This window comes from Brassica napus, chromosome C4, assembly GCF_020379485.1.
Source record: "Brassica napus cultivar Da-Ae chromosome C4, Da-Ae, whole genome shotgun sequence".
Classification (NCBI taxonomy): Eukaryota; Viridiplantae; Streptophyta; class Magnoliopsida; order Brassicales; family Brassicaceae; genus Brassica; species Brassica napus.
This window is the reverse complement of record NC_063447.1, coordinates 28034395-28058576: the sequence shown is the minus strand read 5'-3', so window position 1 is coordinate 28058576 and position 24182 is coordinate 28034395. Positions and strand designations below refer to the sequence as shown.

General features: G+C 38.4%; 1 protein-coding gene and 3 pseudogenes across 1 annotated transcript; all 4 read right to left on the bottom strand.

The window, feature by feature from the left end:
* Window positions 1–1586: 1586 nt before the first annotated feature.
* LOC106421014 lies at window positions 1587–6847 on the bottom strand (annotated as a pseudogene).
* Window positions 6848–7186: 339 nt separating this feature from the next.
* Window positions 7187–8787, bottom strand: BNAA09G47080D. Its single transcript, XM_013842261.3, has 3 exons — window positions 8512–8787; window positions 7806–7921; window positions 7187–7708 (listed from the first exon to the last, which is right to left on the bottom strand). The coding sequence occupies exons 1-3, from the start codon at window positions 8632–8634 to the stop codon at window positions 7333–7335; spliced, it is 615 nt and encodes a 204-aa protein (XP_013697715.2). The 5' UTR covers window positions 8635–8787; the 3' UTR covers window positions 7187–7332.
* Window positions 8788–9900: 1113 nt separating this feature from the next.
* Window positions 9901–11930, bottom strand: LOC106355492 (annotated as a pseudogene).
* A 2541-nt stretch (window positions 11931–14471) lies between these two features.
* LOC106442331 lies at window positions 14472–16279 on the bottom strand (annotated as a pseudogene).
* Window positions 16280–24182: the final 7903 nt, after the last annotated feature.

Below are 24182 nucleotides of genomic sequence, written 5' to 3'. Positions count from 1 at the left end.
ATGTTTCTAAGAAATCCTAACTCACGGGAATCTATGCTGGTGCAGAACTTACCGTCATACTTGTCCACAGTTCAAGGTTTTAGTTAGCTACTCTAGAACACATGCAATAATAACAATTCGTTGAAGGATATTTATCACCTTAGCAATTCTATTTTTGGGCTAATCCCTCATAAATTTATTGAACCATAAATCTAACAAGTGAATTACTCATCCATGGCAAGGCCACAATACTCAATGATCTCTTCTTCTCTGTAGTCCTCATCGTACTCATCAGGCTCCATTTCATTGATCTTCCTTTTTGAAGGTATAGCAGTGTGAATTGTGAAACTAGGTTGGTAGCAATCATTCTTCCAACTGTTGATAGATCCTTATGGGAAGTCGTCTATCTCATTCGCAAGGGATTGTCAATCGGTGCTTCCAAAGCTTTGTCGATCGTTGCTTCAGACCTATCAACGAGCGACGGTTCATGTTAAGTGTCGATCGATGCTTCATTTGTCTGATTCCACTTCAGCTCCAGGGTTTGTGTATTAAAATGCAATGAATCTTAGATCATCTTCAGTCTCCATGTAGGACGTCTGTGGATTGACAACACTCACTGGATCATAATATACATTAGGGTCTATGAGTGTCAGGCACAATTTGTTGGTCTGCATGTCGCAAATTGCTCCTACAATAGCCATGAAGGCTCTCCCAAGTAGTAGAGAAGAATTTAAGTTGAGCTTGATGTCCAGGACATGGAAGTCTACTGGAATTAGGGCATTACCAAGGTTTCTGATGATTCCTCTTGAGTTCCTCTGAGAACAGTCCACAAAAATGAATGAATCCTCTGAAGGCTATATCTTCAGACCTAGATGATCTACCCTCATCTTTGGTAGAATGCTGACTGAAGAACATGTGTCGTAGAGTGCACTAGGGTAGTCAATGCCGCCTATCAAGCACGGTACTACAAACTTTCCAAGATCACTCTTCTTCTTCAGTGTAACCTCTGTCTCATCTTCTCTCTGATCTGATGGAACATTCTCTCAATGTCTTGTTCAGTCTCCTTAGTCTCTCTGAAAAACATCCACAACCTATGGGTAAAGTAAGCTTCCTCAAATGGTTTATCCATTGGGATCCTTAGAATTCTTTTTGTAAAACTATCCATCTCCTTATCATTAACTCCTCTCTAAAGATGCTTAGGAATATTTTCTTTCATTTTCCTCAAGGTCCTTCTTTTAGTAGTCTTATCAACTTGCATAGGCTCTGATGCATCTTCTGATTGTTCACTATTGTTGTCAGAGCTTTAGACAATTATTTTGGAGATTCGATGAGGTCGATTGAATGCTAGTGGAGGGGTGGGTTAATTACGCAGAAGTTAGGAGCAAAGTAGAAATCAATAAGCCGTTACGAAGAATAAATTGTAAAGGCCATCGACGATCAAAGAAGCTGAAACTTTAGTCCACATAAAGTTGCAAAGGGGAAGTGACTGAAACCTAAGGCAACTCTGGGCGTGGAATAAAAATTAAAACACATATGAAATCTAACGTTAAACACATATGACCCCACCACTACCTCAGTGCCTCTGCCCCCGACCATAGCTCAAAAAATAGTTCACTACACATTCTTTAACCTCTCATAGAATTTCCAAATTTAATATCTTTTACAAACTCTATATGTCTCTCTTCCTTTACAAACACAATGTTAAACACCCAAAAAAAAAGTAATCAAGAACAAAAGCAACACGTAAGCACTCAAACACACTCCTCAAGATCAGAGAAATAGAAAGAAAAATAAAACAATATCAAATGTTTGTAAACGAGTCGACTGATTTACAGAGTTTGGGGGTTGTTTTGGTTTCCAGTTAGTATTTTATCTCTCCCCTCATCACGAGTCAAGCGCGAGCTCAGCCCAAGCCAAAGAAGATGATCTAAGCTCTGCGGATATTGACAAACTGATTCTACTCTCCAACGTCTCACATATCTCTTCAACTGATGGCTTCTTGTTATTGTTGCTGTTGTTGTTCGGATCCCTGTCCAAGCATTGCCTCGCCACCTCGCATACAGTCTCAAGCTCTTCTTGGTTAAAATGTTTCAGCTCCGGATCCACCAAACTCCCCATTGCCTCGGGTGTTTCAAGAAACTCTTTCGCCTGCAAACATGTAACATGCCAAAAAAAAGTCAAACCCATTTGGTTGAAAGTAACAAAGTTTGAAGCTTTCTTCTTACCCATTCAATCAAGAGGCCTCTGTCTTTACAGAAAGGAGGTCTACCACTCACAATCTCCAGCAAAAGAACACCAAATGCATATATATTACCAGATACATCGAGATACCGACTCTCCATTGCGTTTGGGAGCACGCATACCGCACCTTCGCTATTAATATTTCTCAAATTCTTTTCTGATCTCGCAAGAATAGTCTTCCAGCATTCAAAATCAACCAGCTGCATCAGAGAAACATAAGCTTTACCTTAGCTAATTGTATGGTTTCAGATAAATTAGCTGGTCTCACTTTACTTTTTTACCTTGGGAGTAAAATCTTCAGTGAGATAGATCGCATTTGAGCTCAGCTCAGAGATTGTAAATGGAGGATCAAGTTCCATATGAAGGTACTTGAGACCCCGTGCGATGCCTATGACAATCTTCATCCGTCTTGCCCATGATACTAAAGCCGCTTCCCCATCTGAATCATAGTAATAATGTTATCACATTGGAGGTGCAACAAAGAAAGCTCTGGGGAAGTTAGATGCTTACAATGGAGATGCTCGTATAGTGTTCCGTTTGATGCATACTCAAAGACGAGCATTCTTGCAAACGGTGAGGTCTCTTTGCAGTATCCCAGTAACTTTCCAGCGTTCTCGTGGTTCAGTCTAGCCAAATCTGCAACCTGAATCAGTGTGAAAATGGCTCAGAAACAAAAGCAGCTTTTTGACAATGTAACATGAGAAGAAGAAGCTACCTCTCTTTGGAAATAGAGCTCAAGGTATCCGGTCCAATCTTCTTTTTTGACGCAAAGAGAGATCACAGCAATCTCAGGGCCACCTTTCATTGTTCCTTTATAGACCTGACTATCAGCAGATAAACCAATGATGTTGCTAAAGTCTTCACACGCCACTTCTAGCTCTTGTCTTGTGAATCTCGAAACATGTTTCAGCGTTTCAGAATCTGTTAGTAAAAGAAAAAGAAAAGCCACTTCTTTTGAGTTGTTTGTTCCCATGGATTTTGTATTGGAGGATATTGGAAAAGATTCTAACCAACGTAGACTGTGAGCTTTTCCTTATCGCTTGAAGATTTCTTCCAGGGAATGATGAGAGATGGCCTGTTGTTCCAGCGGTGAACTGCTGAGAAAAGTGCAACCAGGAAGAGCAAACCCACCATTGATCCTGTGACTATCTCAAGCGCTAGAAGCCACTTAGGTCTCCATGCTCTATGATGCTTAGCCACAATTTCAGCTGACTGGTGCTTAGGGAGGGAGCTCGGGCTTTCATGAGTTTTATTAGCTGCCACAAGGATTACAGTTAGTAAACCGAGACTCACTGAAAATGAAAAATCTATATCTTTGCGCACCGCATTGGGAAGAAGGTCTGTGCTTAAGATCCTTGTTTTGCATGCAGTTCCCTTGAAAGCTCGTCCTAGTGAACATTGCAAAGAAAAACTCCCAATCAAAATTTGGAGATGACTAGAACTCTAAAAAGACAACCTAGATGATAATAAGAGTACCTTGGAAGGTGCTCCAAACACTTCGGAATGTTTCCCACAAAGAAGTTGTATGAAAAGTCAGCTACTTTCAGCAGAGAAGACTTGCACAACCCGGCACTATTTGCACTTGAATTTGAAGAAAAATTCCATTAATCATTTCCAATTATAGACAGATGTCAAAGAATTGTTTCATCCTTTGCCAAACTTACACTTTTGAGGGATAGCTAGCAGCAAGAAGACTTCCTTGAAGCCTATTCCTGTCGATATGAAGTTCTTTAAGGTACTTCAAGTTACCAAGCTCTGGAGGTAGCTTTCCTGTTAAACCATTGGACTGAAGGTTTCTGCAAATGCGAAACAAAACTGTCTTCTTATTATTATTTATTTTTTTTTTTTAAAAGACCGTGAGTTTGATTGATTGCTGAAAAGGTTGAGTCTTTGTTACATTATCGTAATGCTGGACAAGCTCCCGATCTCAGCAGGAATAGGTCCCATGAGATGATTGTTTCCCAAGTCCAAGATCTTGAGATTCTTCAACTTCCCAATCTCCTTTGGTATTGTCCCCAGTAGAAGGTTCCCATGTAGGATTCTGCAGAAGCATTGAATGATGTTTACTCTTAATCTAAAGGCACATATTTGAGAGAGATGAAACCATACAGTTCCTGAAGGTAGGTGATTTGACATAACTCAGGAGCGAGAAACCCTTTTATAGATGAAGCAGATATATTGCTGCACAGAAGAAAGAAGACTCACAGAATATAAAACAAAGTTGAAGATAAAGAGTTTTGGTTGTTACATGTTGATAACATGGTCTTTAGAGGGAGAGCAAGTAATGCCGGTCCAAGCACAAGGATCTGAACTTCCAGTTAGACATAACGAGCAAAGGGTCCTCATAGATAGCTTCCTTGAATCTTCTAAGAGCTCCAACTGTAGACAAAGACAGAGTAGAGGATCCACAAATCTTATCAGATGAATTAAGACTTTTTTTTCTTCGATTGAAAGAATCTGAGATCTGGGTTTAAGCAAAATAAAATACCTTCCTCAGAGGAGGACCCATCACAAGAAACGAAGAAGACGAGCCCAAGAACAAGTAGAGCTAAAGAACAACAGTTCGATCCCATTTTCTTTCTCCCTCAAGTTCGACTCATTAAACCCAGCTTCTCTCTCCCGGCGAACTTTCAGATGAAAGCACGACAACTTTCGTCCACAAGTACGCTGAAGAGACCAAGATTAGCAAAGAGAGAGAATGAAATGCTAACGACTAGTTAAACCAGAGAAGAGGTTAGGGCATCTCCAGAACAGCTCTATTTTCCATTCTAAATAAAAGAGAGTTTTAGATTAAATTTGTTTCAATAGTGTTCTATTTTGACAAAAAGACAAAAATAACACTAAATCAAGTTTTTGTTCCCAAACTAGCATTCAATTTCAAAAGTCACAAAAATAGCACTTAATGTTTTATCAAAAGTCACAAACTTAGAGTTTAGAATTAAATAGTGGGGTTTAGGATTTAGGGTTTAGGGTTTAGGCTTTAGAGTTTAGGGTTTAGGGTTTAGAGTTTAGGGTTTATGGTTTAGAGTTTAAGGTTTAAGGTTTAGAGTTGAGAAATGAGGTTTTGGGGATAAGATTTCAAATTTTGAAAAATAAAAAAATTAAAATTTTCAAAGGATAAACTTAGAAAGGTGCTATTTTAGTCATTTTAGTTTTGGAGTACTATTTTTGTGATATAAACTTAGAAATGTGCTATTTTGAAGATTTGTTCTTCTATTTTCTATAATAAAGTAAAAAAAAAAAGGTTTATTTCATATATATAAATAACTGGGGATGATCTTATCCGATTTAAGTATAAACCTACTAATGGAAACTCACTCTGAAAAAATAAAACAAAAAAAGGAATTAGCAGAGATGATGGGACACTTGTGGAGAGAGGAGAGAGAGAGACTTGGATTCAAAGACAAGTCTTTTGTTTCTATTTTTTCCTTGTTGGAGGCGAAAAATATGAGTTTTTAATTTTTTTCCTTAATAAAAATGTAAAATAGAGCAATGAAACTTTTATATTTAAACAATTTTGATGATAAATTCTGAAAGTCTCAGAGATAAAGAATGTTCTCTTCCACTTTTTCTTTTCATTTCTTTTACTTTGGGAAACTTTATGTGATTCTGAGTCATTTTAAATATTTTTTGCCACAGAAAAATGAATGTATTTTGGTGTTTTTCAGTTTGAAAAAAGAATAATAATTAAACAAATTAAATTATATATTTTGCATAAAAATAATTCTAGGAATCAGGATATATCCAAATATTTCTATATCAGGAATTGATTGTACTATTGGAATATCTATCTACAACTGTATTTTTGCGTGAGATTTCAATCATAATTTCTATTTTTATTTTAAACATAATGGCCAATTAATACATTATTTTTTAAGAAAAAAACATATAATAGACTTTGACTGATCTACTTCGATGCTTTACTCAAAAAAAAAACATATATAGACTCCTATTTTAAAAACTAGTTGTTTCTTTCAATTTAGTACTGAAGCTTCACACAAACCCAATCTAACAGCTCCTACATGTTCTATAGTCTATTACATGAGAAGTAACAGATATGTTCTATCTTTTTGATTATTAGGCTCTTCTCTAAGACCAAAAAACAATGGTGGCCTGAGAAGAGATATCTAACCTTGAGGAACACCTTGGCCAATCAAACGAGCTTTTCGACCGGTTTGCTCCAAAGCTAGACTCATAGCCTTAACAGGGGAAGATCCAAGTATCCTCACAACTTGGTTAGCCAAATCCACATCCACTTTTTCAATCCCTTTCATAGATCAAATACACATTCCACATGACAAAGTAATAACAGAGTAAATCACCAAAATAGAATGTTAATAAAGCTGTTCATAACAATCTCAAGAACCTACCTTCAATAGTTTCTAACTTGCTCTTCACGGCGTTAACACAACCCTCACATTTCATATCCACCATAAACTCAGTCTAGCAACAACATAAGCTCTGTTCGTTTCATCACTGCTGCTGAACGCTGCCGCTGCGTTTACAAAAAGAACAGGGCTATAATAAAGTTCTCATTAGCTGAATCATATCCATTGATTCGAAATCCAGATATGAAAGAGAAAAAGACTTACAAGGAGCTGAGGCATGACTCCATTCCTCCTACAAATGGAATCAGGAAAATTAAAAAGCTGAACTTGGAAAGTGGGTATCTCAGAAGTCTGAAACTTTTTAACTAAACATGAGAGATTATACTATCAGAAGCTGGGACGGTTGCCATGTGAGAGCTAGCAAAGCTTCGTGCAAGCCCCAAGCCACGTGGAGACGGTCGGGAGAAATTGCGAGATTGAGGTTTGGGGTTGGTAGGGGAAGAAGAAGAAGAAGAAGAGGAGAATGCGATCGCGATTGGAATCGCAGACGCAGCTGTGGTAGTTGCCACTGACCGTAGAAGAGAAGCCATTGCTTTTATTTTTGAACCATTCACATTCACATTCACAAAGTCGCACCCTTTCTATTTATAACTTTTTATTATTTAAAAAAATAACAGAATAAATAGGTTGTTCTTACAAGATTCGAGTTTGGTGCTATTATCTTACACAAATAACATAATATAAATTAAGTAGAAAAAGTCTAAAAATAATACTAATTAAAAGTTTAGGCAAAACCAGGAGGGAGTTCAGGATCTTCTTCATCATCGCAGTTGATGTTGTTGTTGTTGTCAGTGTAACTAACTCTGTTGTTAGTGCTACTACTACATGCTGCTTCTCCTTTGTTTTCTTGTACATAAATCAGTTCTTGCTTCTGTTTACTTGATGGACCAATCTCGTTACCTAAATGGAGAAGAGACGAGGAGGTTGGGAATGGGATGTTATGTTCCGCTTCTCTCGTGGATGGTCCCTCTTGAACGCCTCCAGGGTTAGATAATGTAGTGTAGACAGATTGAACGGTTTCTCTGATCTCCTTCTTCATCCCGTCTTCTGATCTTATAATCCCCCACAACCCATCTGAGAGTTGGCTCAACATCTTGCTCCTACAAGAAACAAAAAATCCAAACTTATTAAGTCATAACCAGTTTACAAGAGCAAGAGTCAGTGAACAGAAGGAACAAATTCTCTTTTCCAACATACCCAACTTCTTGGAAAATGGCATCAGAGAGTTGCCTGGTCTTCATTTTTTGAGCATCCGGTCCATTCAAAGCTCTTGACTCCTTGACAACTGATGTCATCTTGTTTCGTAGTTCCTCCTGCAATCAAGTTACCGCTTTATTCTCCTAGTAGTCACAAGTACGCTATGGATCACACATGCAGACAAGAAGAACAAAGGCTCTAGAGAGACCAAGTCTTTATCTCAAATCCTACAAGGGATTGGTGTAAAAGACCCATCAAAAGTATATCATGTACCAGCAGCAACTTGACTAAATCACAACAAGTACAACTGACCAAACACTACCAGGAGATTCAGCTATATCTGTGATCTAACTCCAATAAGATGATAACAGTCTCCTCGAGGAGCTAAGATGGTTAACCCAACCCATAGAAGTAACGTAACATCAAGGCTCTCAATCATCAAGCAACTTTCCAGCAATACACTTATCCTTAAAACGCTAAAATCAAGATCAAGGACCAAACTTTCTTAATCTAAAGAAATCTCCAAACTTTCAATAAGATAATAACGAATATAATCAAAATAAAAAATTGACTATAATTCAATTAGATCGATGAAGACTGAGTCAACTCAAATCACATTCCTTTCCAACTGAACTGATCATTACGGTCCTAAGGGTATTGGGAGCAAAGCAAAGACGTCGTAGAGAGAGAGAGAGAGAGGGATTACGTTATCCTTGAGGCGGCGTATGATTTTAAGGCGGAGACTGTCGAAATCACCGTCGTCCTTAAGCTTCTCTATAACCTCTTTCTTGCTTATCTTCTTCCTCCTCGGAGGAGGAGCCATCGCCATTCTCTTCCTTCCTCTTCCTCTTTTGACTAGGGGTGTAGTCTCCGCGCTTGCGCGCGGAGCCGGATCTATTCTAGGGTCTCATGACCATGTCCAGCCTGAAACTTTTGATAGTTTTCTTTAGGTTTGATTTATTTTGAGCACTTCATACCTTCTTTTTAGTCTTACTATCTTCTTCATCATCGTCACCGTTCACTACGATAGTTATGAGATAAACGTACACAAATTGAAAGAAAAGAGGAAGCTAACTAATATTAACTTAGGCATATGATTCAAATATAATACATTTGAGACCTAAAATTATCAATCAGTAGAAATGGCAAATACAATACTCACAATGAGTACCATGAGTTGTTATATAAGAACATGGAGATATTTGCTCATGACTGCATTTTAAATAAATATTTGTCTGTATGACGGGAAGTTTTACAGATAATTAAAAAAAAAAAAAGATATGAATCTCGTCACTATGCTGTTTAAATATTAAAACTCCACAGCTCCTTAATAAAAATGCAAGTAAGGACGAACCTGTGGCTCTGTTTCGTTAAATATATGGTATATTTTTCTTATAGTAACATCTCTGTTTGTGTAATTGAGCAAAACCATATGATTAGTGAAAAAAATATTAGTTTATATTATAACTGGCAGTTACTTTTTAGGAATTATTTTCTATTGTATTTTATGCGTTGTGACAATGTTATAGTGATAGTGGATATTAAGACCCATGAAGACTAACATTTTAAAGAAATTCATGAATATACTGGGTGATGAAACGAAATTGTACTTCTCTGAGGACGAACCTGTGTCTATTTGGCTATAAATAAAAAAAAATTATCTATGTATTGTGTCCAAACCTTTTCATGGCAGTCGCTGACATAGTTTTTTTGTCTTTTTTTTTCTTTTCTTTTTTTAAAAAATCTGGATACTATTTCTGACTAATGCAATTAAAAATACATTGTTTTATAAGAAGGTGTGAAACGTAGGTCCTAGACTGAAAAGAAGTGGTGTTGTATGATGATGTGAAGAATGTGGGAATGTGTGATCGTCCTCTCTATCCAAAGCACACAGCTTTGATCTGAGTTGGAGCTGTACCTCCTTGACAGTGGAATCCAATACTCTTATAATCCAATTGAGTAACCTGGAGTTACGCTCCTTCCATACAGAATAAACGGCAGCCTGAAACATGAGTGTTAAAATTGTTTTTGTTTTCCCTTCCACCTGAGATGATGTGTGATCCAAGCAGTGATCTCTGCTAGAGGTGTAAGAAAGTTAAGTCTACTTCTTTCTAATAATCTACTCATACTGCATAAGAAACTGACAATCAAAGAATATATGGCTTGCTGGATCAATTTCAATTCCACAAAGTAAGAACATCGGTGAAATATCAAAACCCCACGATATCATTCCATCTCGAGTCAGCATTCGATCTTTCATTACCAGCCATACGATGAAAGCGTGCATTTGGTATTCGCTTCTTAAGCCATACAACTGAAGACCATGTTAAACTCATGTCCTTCCACAGCCTCACCAGTAAACCATGAACAGCATGCGGGATAATCTTGTCTCGAATAGTAAATCTGCAGGAAGAAATAAGGATAATCAAAAGTTAGAACCTCATAAAGTAGATTCAAAAGTAAATTCATAACACAACAGAAACCAAGTATTTTCAGAAGAGGACGTACCCAATCTCATAATCTTGCTCCATCAGATTCTGAAGTTCCTCAGCATGCATCAAAGAACATGAGGCATTACTAAATACGTTAACTAAAAAGTTTGACAAGCTTTTACAACAATCACTATCTTACTATGTCCTCGTCGATATCTTCATCTTCATCTGGGACTTCTGGAGGATTAAAGAAGCTGAAGAAGCTTTAACAGTCTTCCACTTTAGTGAATGGTGCAGGGTTCGTTGAACCTTTCTTAGGCTTCTTCTTAAGAATCTTCTGAGTTAGGCACTTTGCAGGATACCAATCAATTTCAGTCCTGAAGTAGAGGAAATAATATAAGCAATATATCTACAGCTCATCAGTGCAATCATTGGAGAGCATAAGCAATTACCCAATAGCCTTCTCAAGTAGTGGCTCGTCCTCATCAATTACATGATAAGACTTTGTCAAGACTGTTTTTTAAAAAGGGATTTGGGTCAAAGAGAAACTCAAGTTTGAATCCTTTAGGCTCTCCAGTCTTGCACCACTTAATATCTTTAAGATACCTGAGAGCCTCTTCATCATGCATTGTGACCTAACACGAAAGAGATTGCTATGTTCATTCTCTATTGTTATGATTGAATTGTATATATACATAATTAAATACCAAAACTATATGTGCGATATCACCTCGTGGGAAGTAACATCATTATTTTGCAAAGCAGTCAGCCAGAAACTTAGAACTCCTCTCTCTGAGATGGAACACATAAAACAATGTTGTATTTTGTTTATCTTCCCAAGACAAAAAGAGGAAGGCATTGTGTTTCTGAAGTAACCTTGAGCAGTTTTGTCCTCCCCTTCGTCCATCTTCGTATCCTCTTGAGTCAGCTCGATTTCAGTAGTTCATTCACAATATTATAACGCTGTACATTACAAGATACCAAGTAGAATTCATGAGAAACTTTTTAGATATATATGACTTACACTACTGCAGAAAAGAAGAGATAAGCAAACAAAGGCTGACATTTTCTCAGGTAACAATTACCTTTGCATAAATAGGCTGATACAACTTCTCATACTTGGCTTCAAGAACAGCTCTCTCCTCACGGAACTTAGCCTCAAGTTCATCGTGTTGGCTCTGCGTTGAAAGAAGTCACTGGTTAATCAACCTTAATATGAAACTTGACATTCGAATACACTCATATAGAAGAAAAAAAGGTGGTTGCACATACATAACCAAGATCAGATTGAGTTAATAATAGTATATCACAAACCTGTATATTCTTCAAGGCATCAAACACGAGCTCTCACTATAGGGGACAGATTCTCAAGCACATCAGAAAGCTGCCCAGCCAGATTCTGCAGGTTGTTCTGTGGATTACACATAACAAAAAAAAACATATAAACACCATAATTCTACTAAAAACGAAACAACCAAGAAAGTGTCTACACTATCAGGACGCAGACTCTAATAGAAAAGGTAGACTCAAAATCCTTTGAGTACAAACAATGCAACGATAGTACAACAGTCAGGAGCAACCATGCCAAAATAGGGTTTAAGAATCAGTTAAGAAGAAACGTATACTGCTCAGAAAGAGTGTGTAATCGGAGAGGAGGTTTTACCAGCAGTAAGATCGGCGAGGTGTTACTCATTTTCTGAGGATTTGGAGACGAAAGGTTTAAAAGTAAGGGTGAAGAGAGGAGGCGTGACCCCCTCCTATATAGGAGGATGGACGGATAAGGCGTTACGGGAGGACTCGAATCGTCAGCAGTTAACGACACTTGAGTCGAATGTGGAAGCTTCTTGGGTATACGAAGACCTGGAAGAGATGAGGAAACCCTAATGCTTCACGGGATCAATCTGTAGAAGCCCAAAAACAATTAAAAATAGATCCGAAAACAAACAGCCCAAAAAAACAAAAACAAAAAGTGGGACCTACGCTGCTATCTGACGTGTCGGCTCAGGGGGATCTCTCCTATTATATAATAGATTAAGGTGAATATTAGAATAATGTTGGAAATGAATAAATTCCGTTGGATGATTCTTCATTATAGAGTATTATATCATTATAGAGTACATAATAATATTGTTGCTAAACGCTAATCAGTGAAGTAATAGCGCGTTAAATCATAGAGAATTTTTATGGTACGGTGTCTACGGTGACCTCGAGCTCTGCTAAACTGTTGGGGGACATACCTGTTGTGTCCAACTCTATATTATTCGATTAGTACGATATTGTCCACTTTGGGCCTAAGAAGCTGACCCGCATGAATTTACTTTTGGTTTCCTTCCCAAAAGGCTTCGTACTATTAGAGTTGGACAGCTCTTTATATATTAGACTCTCTATATCTAATTCTTCAATGTGGGACTTAGTTTGTTATATCACATTCTCCTCTTCAAACTAAGAATCACATTCATCTTGTGTCCCACAACTGACTTCCAAAATCGTTTGACTTGAACTCTGCCACACACACCTACCAATCCTAACTCGATGGGTCCATTTCCTATTCGAATGGTATTTTGGTCTTCTTGCAGATTTCTCGTCAACCGCTCTGATACCAATTGTTGGGATTTATTAAATCTCTGTTCAACTCTATATTGTTCGATTAGTACGATATTGTCCACTTTGGGCCTAAGAGGCTGGCCCGCATAGATTTACTTTTGGTTTCCTTCCCAAAAGCCCTCGTATTGTTAGAGTTGGACAACTCTTTATATATTAGACTCTCTTCGTCTAATTCTTCAATGTGGGACTTAGTTTGTTATATCACAATACCGTAGCTCAGTAGACCGTATATGCATCTATGAACTCTATTTTAATCAGACAATAAACATATGCATGCAAGTTGAAATACTATAACTTGAAATTGTCCATTATTTGAAAATTATCTAAAGCCTATGAGGCTATGACCAAGTAACAAATGCTCTGTTACCAAAAAATAAAAATAAATGCTCTCTTATTCATCATAAATTTAATGGAAAATATAAAATAAGTTTTTACAACAAAAAAAAGTTGGAACACTATACCAAACAACTAGAGCTTTCTTTTTGTGAAAAAAAAAATACTAGAGCATTTTTTCTGATTTAATAATAGGAAAATTAAATTACAATATACAGAGCAACACCAAAAATTAAGTTTATAATCATAACAACTATTTGACTATGATATTCTTTGTATAATATGTATAAAGACGAAGAATACCCTTCATCCCACCGTTTCATTCTCACTCTCACTTCTGATCTTATTTTTCTTAAACTATTTTTTCTTTTTCAAAATTTATGTTGATTTTTGTTCTCTTTCTTTTTTCTCAGACTCATTTAATACTTTGCATGTGTGTATTCATCTGATCTAATTACTATGTCTGATCACTTTTTTTGTATCTTCGTTTGGGTTTACAATTTTACTACTTTTCGATATACGTGGATTAAGAAGCAGATGATGCGTAGAACTATTGAAAAAGATGAAAGTATACATTGTGTTGTATGTGGGAACCGAAATTCGCATTGTGTTGCTTCCACTATTGATTATCTTCTCTAAATAATCAGAAAACTGGTGCATGCCTAAGCACTTTACTTCCCTTCGATGATTACATAATTCGAGCTAAGAACCAATGTTTCACTATGCTGTAAATTAGAAACTAACATAAGCTTCCTTGCCACTAGTATCCCTCACAAGAAAACTAACTTCAGCATATGCTATACCTAAGGAAATGATAAATAAAAGCTTTCAAACATCAGCCTGTTGCTTTACCAAACTCCCAAAGCAGACAATCAAAAATTGACAATGAGACAGTATATCTAATAATTTGTTATTCCATCAGATAACAAGTTAACAACCAATCACTCCAATCTACATACGTTTGAGAAATACCAAAATGACATGGCAAAATGGATACAAACAAGACGAAGCACGTAGCAGTCCCGTGTAGAGAGACAAAATAAATCTCCAACAGAAAGTAGAAACATTAGACCAAAGCATATCCAAGTAAATTAAGAACGCATATCCAAGTAAATTAAGAACGCATATCCAACAATTTTTTGTTCAACCGGCCATCACAGAACATATCCCATATCCATATCAGTATTACTTATAAAATCATAAAAAAGGAAAATAAAATTAAAATTTCCAAGCATAACAAACTTTCAAAAGAAAAATTAGATCCAGCAAAAAAAAAAAAAAAAAAAAGGCACTGAAGCTTTGCTACCAAGGAGAGTAAAGCAATCCATTCTTTCATTCATCTTCTAATCAATGATCCTGCAAAACAAGCATATACTCAACCAATCAGCGGGTTAATCAGGATTCTGTATCTTAAATCTGAAATTGGACATTTATTAGCAAACTTTCCAGGATAACATCAATATGTATACATTCTCCAAAACACAAAAGGTAAGCAAAGAAATTGGAAAAAGACGTGTTGAGAAGGACATACCATACTCATCTGCAGATGCTCAAGCATTGCCACTGAATTTTTCAGTTCCTCCTTACTCCATAAACCAGTCAGCATATTCCGGATAGTATTGGTATCAGGAAACACACCACTGGAAATCATCTCCTGGAAAATGTCTAGAGCGCCATAAATATTACCCACTTGACAAAACCCATGAATCAAAGTGTAGTAAGTAATTTCATTAGCAACTATTCCTCTTCGGTACATCTCACAGGAAAGCTCCATCCCATCGTAAACCTTCTCAGGCTTACAATAGCCATTAATGAGTGTGCTAAAGGTCACTACGTCGGGAGAGCAGCCCTTGGTAACCATCGAATCAAACAAATGCTTTGCTTCATCTAAGCGGTTCTGCTTGCAGAGTCCATCAATCATTGTGTTAAAGGTGATAGTATCTGGGACTACACCCATGCGGACCATCTCCGAGTATAATTTTTCGGCCCCTACAAAATTGTCTGCTTTGAGTAACGCATTGATTAATATACTGTAAGTTTGAACATCAGGTTGCAAACCACTGTGGAGGAGATTAAGGAATAAACTCCATGCTTCATCCAACTTACTAGCAACGCACATTCCATGAATGATGGTGTTATACACAGTAGTATTCAGATCCATCTCACTCTTCTGCATGACCTTAAACATTCTTAAAGCCTTTTCTGGTTTCCCATGGTTGCAGAGACCGCACAGAAAAATGCCACGAGTTACGATGTTAGGGCGCACACCATGAGAAATAATATCATTCAGAAGGTCTTGAGCAGCACTTAGATCGCCTATTTGACAGAAACCGTGAATAAGACAATTGTAGGTGAGAATGTTAGGAGAGCAGCCATTTGTAACCATCAACCCAAACATATGTTTTGCCTCATCTAAGCGGTTCTGCTTGCAGAGTGCATCGATCATTGAGGTATAAGTGACTGTATTAGGATATACACCCATGCGGATCATGTCATCGTATTATTCTTCAGCCATAAAGAAGTTGCCTTCTTTGACCAATACATTGATCAATTCACTGAAAGTTACAGCATCAGGGTCGATTTTCCTTTCTAACATTTCGCGCAACAACCGCTGGCCATCACTCCATCTACCAGAGCTACAATAAACGTCTATCATACAGATGTAGGTAAATACATCCGGAAAAGTACTTTTCTCTTGCATTTCACTGAAAAGATTTTGAGCATCGCTATGATGTTCGTCTTTCCAAAGGCGATCAATGATGGAACTGTAGATTACCACATCGACTTTGATGTGGCTTTCCTCCATCTTCTTTAGAAAATTCAAGGCCGAGACAGTGTCGCCCATCTTACACAATCTGTTTACAACTGTTCCGTAAGTAATATGGTCAGGCTGGAGACCATTTTCCACCATCCGATCAAGCAGAGCTACAGCTTTGAGAACACGACCCTCGCGGCAAAGACCGTTAATCAGTGTGTTGAAGGCTATGGCATCGGGTGTACATCCCATTTGGTGAAACAAAGCCAAGGCTTCAGAAATCCTATCTTCGAGACATAACCCGTAGAGAAGCGTGTTAAAGGTAACAACATCAGGCTGGAGTCCAAGTTTTGTGAGCTTACCAAGTGTAGACAAAGCAAAGGGCAGCTGCAGAAACATTTTATAAGGATGTTCCATTGTGTAGATATTTTGTGGAATCCGCCTCATTTCCATCTTCCTATGGAGAGAAATCACGACATCGGGCCGTTCCATTCTCTCAGAGAGACTGCTCTGTTGTGTTTTGCTTTAGGACAAGCAAAAGAGTAAGTCTGGGGGAGTTGATAGACCAGAGATTTTACCCATTTTCAACCATGGTTTATGAATGTTTTAAGATATATTATTACTATATAGAGTCTATTTAGAGTAATTACTGGTTCATGTACTATCTGGAAGGAAATGATGTATGTGGAGCTTTTTGAAGATCTTTTGAGCTTCGCTGGAAGCAAGAGATGGTCGACGGTCGCAATTCAATATCGACCGACATATACCACCGAATATCGATCGATGTTGGGATCCTCACATCGATCGATTATGAAGCCATCCGAGAATTAATGACAAATTAGAAGATTTCAAGTTTCACAAAAGTCTTAATATTTATATCATTAGTCACTGGCCGCCTGTTAGGCTATTTATTAGGGGTTTGTATCATTTTAGAGGCAGACTTGCCTAGAGACCTTTTAGATCTAGTTTGGAGGAGGCAAGAAGCCACCATTGAAATAGGAGAGCTTAGTTGGAGAGATAGATCATCTGCTGACAGAGAAGATCTTGAACTCCCTTGTTTTCATATTTCTGTTTATTTTTACTATTATTTATCTAAGTATTATTTAGACCGTCATAACTATGAGGTTCATGAATATGTCTGAGTAGTCCTTACTGTTAGATTTAGGTTTCTCAAATGGGTTGATAAATGTAATACTGACACAACAATTATTAGGGTGTTTAGAAATATAGTTCATTCATCTAGTTATGCTTAAAGCTAAGTTTAGGATTGATCACCCTTTAAACTTAGATCTTAAGATTAATTGAGATCAAGTCATTGCTTGACCCAATACATGAAAATAACTAGTATGATCTAACTGACTAGATACAGACGAGAGTTGGTCCAGTGAGTTGGAGAATACAAATCAAACTTGTCCGTAAAGCTTTTTGGAAGAAGTATCGATCGACGCAGCGATAGCCCTGTCGATCGATATTTCGAAAGGTGTATCGATCGATATTCATAAAGAATTATCGATCAACACTTTCTCATGATTAAAATACGAGAGTTAAGATCCGAGATCCAGATTAGACAATCAAATAGATTTGTATCTTCGTTTGAATTCAAGAACAATTAATATTAATAAACTCCTAATTTCCCAAATTAAGTTTTACTTATCATACCCGAGAATATACCTGAATCTAGCTACTTCAACCAACTGTTAACAACCTCAAAACAATCAATCGAGCAATAAACTTGCTCACCAATCCATTTACTGCTTTAAAACTTATAAACCAATTAATCTAGATTTATTTCAAGACCATAATCTAATGTGTAATCCTAGAGTCTCTGTGGATTTGATCCCTAAGTACTACATCCGAACCTCTTATTTGAGAGAGTAATTCATTCCTTAGGGTAATTTGGTTGCCGGGGACTCTTTCTTATTACCATTAGATGACGTTTAGAATTTAATGTAGATTTTGTTAATAAATTTGCTAAAAGTTTTCTCTCTTTTCCTTCTGACACAGGAGCTTCAAGATGGAAAACATGGAATTCGGTCGGACATCGATCGACGAAGTGAGAGCAATATCGAGCGACATGTCGACAGAAATATCGGTCGACGACGCACATCGAACATCGATCGACAATACCCCGCCGGAAGCAGGTAAGTACTCTCTTACCGACGATGCTAATGAGATAGTAGTCCTAGGAGAACCTAAAGGTCAACTAAACAACGCAAATAACCAAATTATGAATGAACAGGGGACTGCAATCCCTGTTCAAATTAAATCAATCTCAGAAAGATATAATAAATGGAAATTGCCTTTGCAAGACTACTTAAACCCTGGAAGGACCTATTCCAATAGGTCCACAATTAGACTACCAAAAGATGATACCAAGAAATTCGTGATCAGTCCCGAATACTTGATTATGGTACGTCAAAACCCTTTCCGTGGGACCATCTCAGAGCGACCGCACGATCACATCGAGTATCTAGAAGAATTAATGGATGGTGAATACAATCGTTGTAAACTCTTCCCGTTTTCCTTAGAAGGCGACGCCAGAAAATTGCTTGACCAAATACCAATAGGATCTTTGACCTGTTGGAAGGAGATAAGGGGTTCCTTGATCAATCAATTCTTCGATGAGGCGCACTACTGGGATGTAAGGAAGAAAATCTCCACATTCCGTCAAGGTACACGGGAATCGTTCAGAAACGCTTGGGAGAGATTCAAGAGCTACCAACTTGAATGCCCCCATCATGGCTATTCAGAGCCACAACTAATTAATACCTTTTACGGAGGTATTAATCTTCATTACCAAATTACACTTGACACATCCATTGAAGTGAATTTCAGTACCAGGAACCCTGAAGAAGCAAGACGTTTGATCAAAAATATAGCTACGGGTAGATCCTACGAAATGATGGACGTAGAGTTAGGAAGGAAAGCTGACCCAGTTGATGAGTCACCTTTACCCGACATTAAAGAACATCTAGATTCATCCCACTCTGTTTTTGAGGGACAGAACCAATTTGGGATTTACCAAATTGATGATGATACCCTATCTGAACTAGAACATCAAATAGATTTCGTAGATAGCAAAACCTTGGAAAATAGGTATCCTAACCCCGATAGATTTACCCAAAATTATGATGCTACAGTTGGATCACGCCGAGGCAGAGCAAAATTTAGGCTAAACCAAGCTTTCACGGGAAATCGCAAATTGGCCACTGACCTGAACAGAAAGATAGACTTAATCTTCAATGAGCTGACGAGGAAATTCGACACTTTGAGTGAACACATTAAGAGACTGGACAGTCGGGTCGTAGAAAATGCAACCGCCATCAAAAGAGAGACAAGACGTCTCCCTGGGCAGACTGACGCGAATCCGAAATGTCAAGTTAATGTCGTGTTATTGAGAAGCGGAAAACGCCTCATTCTGAGCACAATAGAAATCAACGACACAGAGAAACATGCTGTAATTGAGGAAGCCGGTGAAAATAGGTCGAACCCTATAATCCTCGATGTTCCCGATACCGAGTCAGAAACACCTCGAGAGAGGGAACGACCCAACACCGAGAAAGAGGCCATCGACCTTGAGGAGGAAGAAGGAGAATTAAAAGAAGATGTCGAAATCGATCGACAAGAAAGAACAAACGTCGATCGACAAACCACGGAGAATATCAATCGACACCCCTGGAAACAATGTCGATCGACTCTCGACTCCTGCTAAACCAGCCATAGAAAGAGTGTATAGGACTCTACCACCCTCCCTTCCTAACAAAACACAGACTAAGCGAGAGCTAGACAAAGCAATCTGCAAGAAAGCATTCGATAAGATCATGTTGGAGATGTCATTGAGTGATGCAATAAAAGTATCACCTTCAATAAAAAAATATGTAAAAGATATGGTATCCAACAGTTTTCCAGCTGCTGAGCGCAGCGTCATGATGGTTTCAGAGGAAGTAAGTGCAATAATCCAAGGCGAGATCTCGATCAAGAGACCTGATCCGGGCAGTTTTGTTTTGGATTGCAATATATGGAACAAAAATTTTCCTCGATCCCTTTCTGACCTAGGTTCCAGCGTGAACCTCATGCCACATTTTGTCGCAATATCCCTAGGATACGATAAGTTCAAACCTACAAAAATAACTTTGGTTCTGGCCGATAGATCCGTTAGACTACCTGAGGGAGTGCTTGACGACTTGCCAATACGAATTAACGGCTGTCACGTTCCAACGGATTTCGTGGTACTGAAATACCAGAATGAACCAAAGGACCCCCCTTATTTTAGGTAGTCCATTCTTAGCTACTGCAGGTGCGATAATCGATGTCAAAGAAGGTAGGATATGTCTAAACATTGGAAACATTCTGATGACCTTCGACATGGATAACCTGATAAGACGACCCTTGATCGATAAACGGATTTCCTACGTGGACGATATCTGTGAATTGGCTGAAGAATCTTTCATAAACATGTGCTCAGACGACCCCCTCGAGGAAGTACTCACAGCTAGTGAAGAAGAAACTTTCAGTGTCGACGGTAGAGCTGAAGAGTACGCACGATTAATGGACGCGAGCATGGACACAGCGAGCGTTGATGACATAGAGGATGACGCTTCGGAAATTAACGTCGATCGATATTTAATAAAAGCTATCGATCGACAACCATCACCCTTGAAGGAATGGGATCCCGAAAAGGCACCAAAGAACTAGTTAAAACAGCTACCCGCTGGACTCAAATATGCTTTTCTCTATAAAGATTCATACCCAGTAATCGTGAACGCCAACCTCACAAACGGAGAACTTGAGTTATTGTTAAATAAACTACGCGAATACAGGAAAGCCCTCGGGTACTCTCTCGAAGATATTCCTGGCATTTCTCCATATATGTGCATGCACCGGATTCACCTAGAAGACGGTTCGAAATCGTCAGTGGAACACCAAAGGCGACTGAACCCGAACTTGAAAGAAGTGGTTAAAAAGGAAATAATTAAACTTCTAGATACCGGAGTCATTTACCCGATTTCGGATAGTAATTGGGTTAGCTCTGTGCATGTTGTACCAAAAAAGAGCGGAATCACTGTGGTGAAGAATGGCAAAGACGAACTCATTTCCACGCGAATCGTCACTGACATCGAATGTGTATCGATTATAAAAAGCTAAACGCTGCTACTAGAAAAGATCACTTCCCTTTACCTTTCATTAATCAAATGTTGGAAAGATTGGCAAATCACCAATACTACTGTTTTCTTGACGGATACTCTGGATTTTTTCAAATCCCTATACATCCTGACGATCAAGAAAAGACCACCTTTACATGCTCTTATGGAACATTCACATACCGCAGAATGCCATTCGGTCTCTGTAATGCCCCTGCCACTTTCCAACGGTGCATGATGTCAATTTTTACTGATACGATAAAAGACTTCATGGAAGTCTTCATGGACGATTTCTCAGTATATGGAGTCAGTTTCAAAAACTGTCTCGATAACCTGTGCAAAATTTTGGCAAGATGCGAAGAAAAGAATCTCGTTCTAAATTGGGAAAAATGCCACTTTATGGTTAACGATGGAATCGTCTTAGGACATAAAGTGTATGCTGCTGGTATATAAGTAGACCGGGCAAAGATTGAGGTAATGACCGGCCTGCCGGCACCCACAAACGTGAAAGATGTGAGAAGTTTTCTCGGGCATGCAGGATTTTACAGGAGGTTCATACAAGATTTAAGCAAAATCGCTAGACCTCTCACCTCCCTCCTTTGTAAAGAAGTTAAATTCGACTTCACCCCATAATGCGTAAAGTCTTTTGAAGAAATAAAGCATGCCTTGATAACTGCACCCATCATACAAGCACCTGACTGGAATCTTCCTTTCGAAATCATGTGCGATGCAAGCGATTTCGCTGTAGGAGCAGTTCTGAGCCAATGGAAAAACAAAAAGCGACATGCAGTATATTATGCCAGTCGAACTCTCGACGAAGCACAAAGAAATTGTGCAACAACAGAAAAAGAACTGCTAGCCGTGGTTTATGCATTCGAAAAATTCGGTCAATACCTGGTTGGTTCGGGGGTCATCGTCCACACTGACCACGCTGCAATTAAATACTTAATGCAAAAGAAAGATGCAAAACCACGACTCCTTCGATTGATCCTTCTACTTCAAGAATTCGACATCGAGATCATAGATAAAAGAGGAGTAGAAAACGGAGTTGCAGATCATCTTTCCAAGATATGAATATAAAACGATGTCCCTATCGATGACTTCTTACCGACTGAAAACGTTTACCAAACGGAATCATTCATCGGGAATGTAGGTCTCACTTCCAATGACCTATCGATCGACAGTTACGATGAAATGTCGATCGATTACGACAATACCGAGTCGATTGACACCTATGATAGTATGTCGATCGACGCTTCCGATATTCAGAGCAAAGATACCTATCCCAAAACCCTCACCTTCGATATTAAAGTTAACGTCGCACACAGCAAGTTGTACCCTGACCGTGATTTCCCCGCGGATGAAAGTCTGCATCGAGGAGTGCATGTAGTCAAACAAGGTTCAAAGGACAGACCTTCGTACGCTGATATAGTAAACTATTTAGCGGCCGACATAGAACCCGAAGAGTTGAGAGGGTACACAAGGAAGAAAATTTTACGAGAAGTTAGGAGATATCACTGGGACGAACCATATCTCTATAAACATTCCTCCAACGGGATGTATAGACGCTGCGACGCCGAAACAGAAATACACGACATTTTATTCCAATGCCATGGATCCGATTATGTTGGGCATTTTGCTACCTTTAAAACGGTATTAAAAATTCTTCAAGAAGAATTCTGGTGGCCAACCATTTTTCGCGATGCTCATGCATTCATAGTACAATGCGACAGATGCTAACGAAGAGGAAAAATCAGTAAAAGACACGAAATGGAACAAAAATCTATTCAAGAGGTAGAAGTCTTTGACTGTTGGGGAATAGATTTCATGGGACCTTTCCCTTCTTTGTACAGAAATAAATACATCCTAGTTGATGTTGACTATGTGTCAAAGTGGGTCGAAGCGGTAGCTTCCCCAACAAATGATGCATCTGTAGTTATTAAGCTTTTCAAAAGCATTATCTTCCCGAGATTCGGAATACCCCGAATAGTCATAAGTGACGATGGTTCCCATTTCATCAACAAAGTTTTTGAAGGACTACTCCGTAAGAACGGAGTACATCATAGAGTTGCTAATCCCTACCACCCGCAGACGAATGGACAGGTAGAAGTCTCAAATCGACAGATCAAAGAGATCTTAGAAAAGACTGTGGGCACATCCAGAAAAGATTGGTCTAGAAAATTGGACAATGCACTTTGGGCCTACCGGACCGCCTTCAAAGCCCTTTAGGAACCACCCCATTTCACCTGCTATATAGAAAATCATGTCACTTACTAGTTGAGCTGGAACACAAAGCAGCCTGGGCCATTAAATTATTAAATTTCGACGTCAAACGCTGCCGAAAGAAGGCTCATACAGCTTCACGAATTGGACGAGATTACACATTTAGCCTATGAGAGTTCAAAGATATATAAAGAGAAAACGAAAGCATATCAAGATAAAAAGATCATTTCCAGATATTTCGAACCAAATGATCAAGTATTACTGTATAACTCTCGGCTAACGCTGTTTCCCGGAAAACTACGTTCTCGTTGGTCTGGTCCTTTTACTGTTGTGAATGCCAATCCCTATGGAGCCATTACGCTCACAAATAATAAAGGAGACGAATTCACGGTAAATGGAAAACGTGTAAAGCACTATTGGGCTAAACCGCCAAATATTGAGCTCATAACCTTAGACCCCCTTCCCGATAATTAGAAAAATTCGAATATCGAGTCAAGCTAAAGACTTAAAATAAGCGTTGAATGGGATGCAACCCATTTAATTTTAGGATTTTTAGAAATCTTTAGGATTTAAAAAAAAAACACAAAGCTGCTGATAACATAACGTCTATCGATCAATAAAGACACACCGCCATCGATCGATAGTAAATGAACAGACGCGAGCTCATATTAAGTCGACACTTAAGTCGACATTCACACAACCCGAAAACCCTAAGAAAACACTCCCATTCTCTTTTCTCTCCCTTCTTTCGGCCAATTCTGACGATTTCTTCGCTCAATCCACTCAATTTTTGACCCTCTATCCGTCTAGATCGCTAAACTCACGCATCATCATGGTATGAACACGAAATTTTCTAATTTTTCGTTCTTCCTAGGGTTGAAATAGAGAA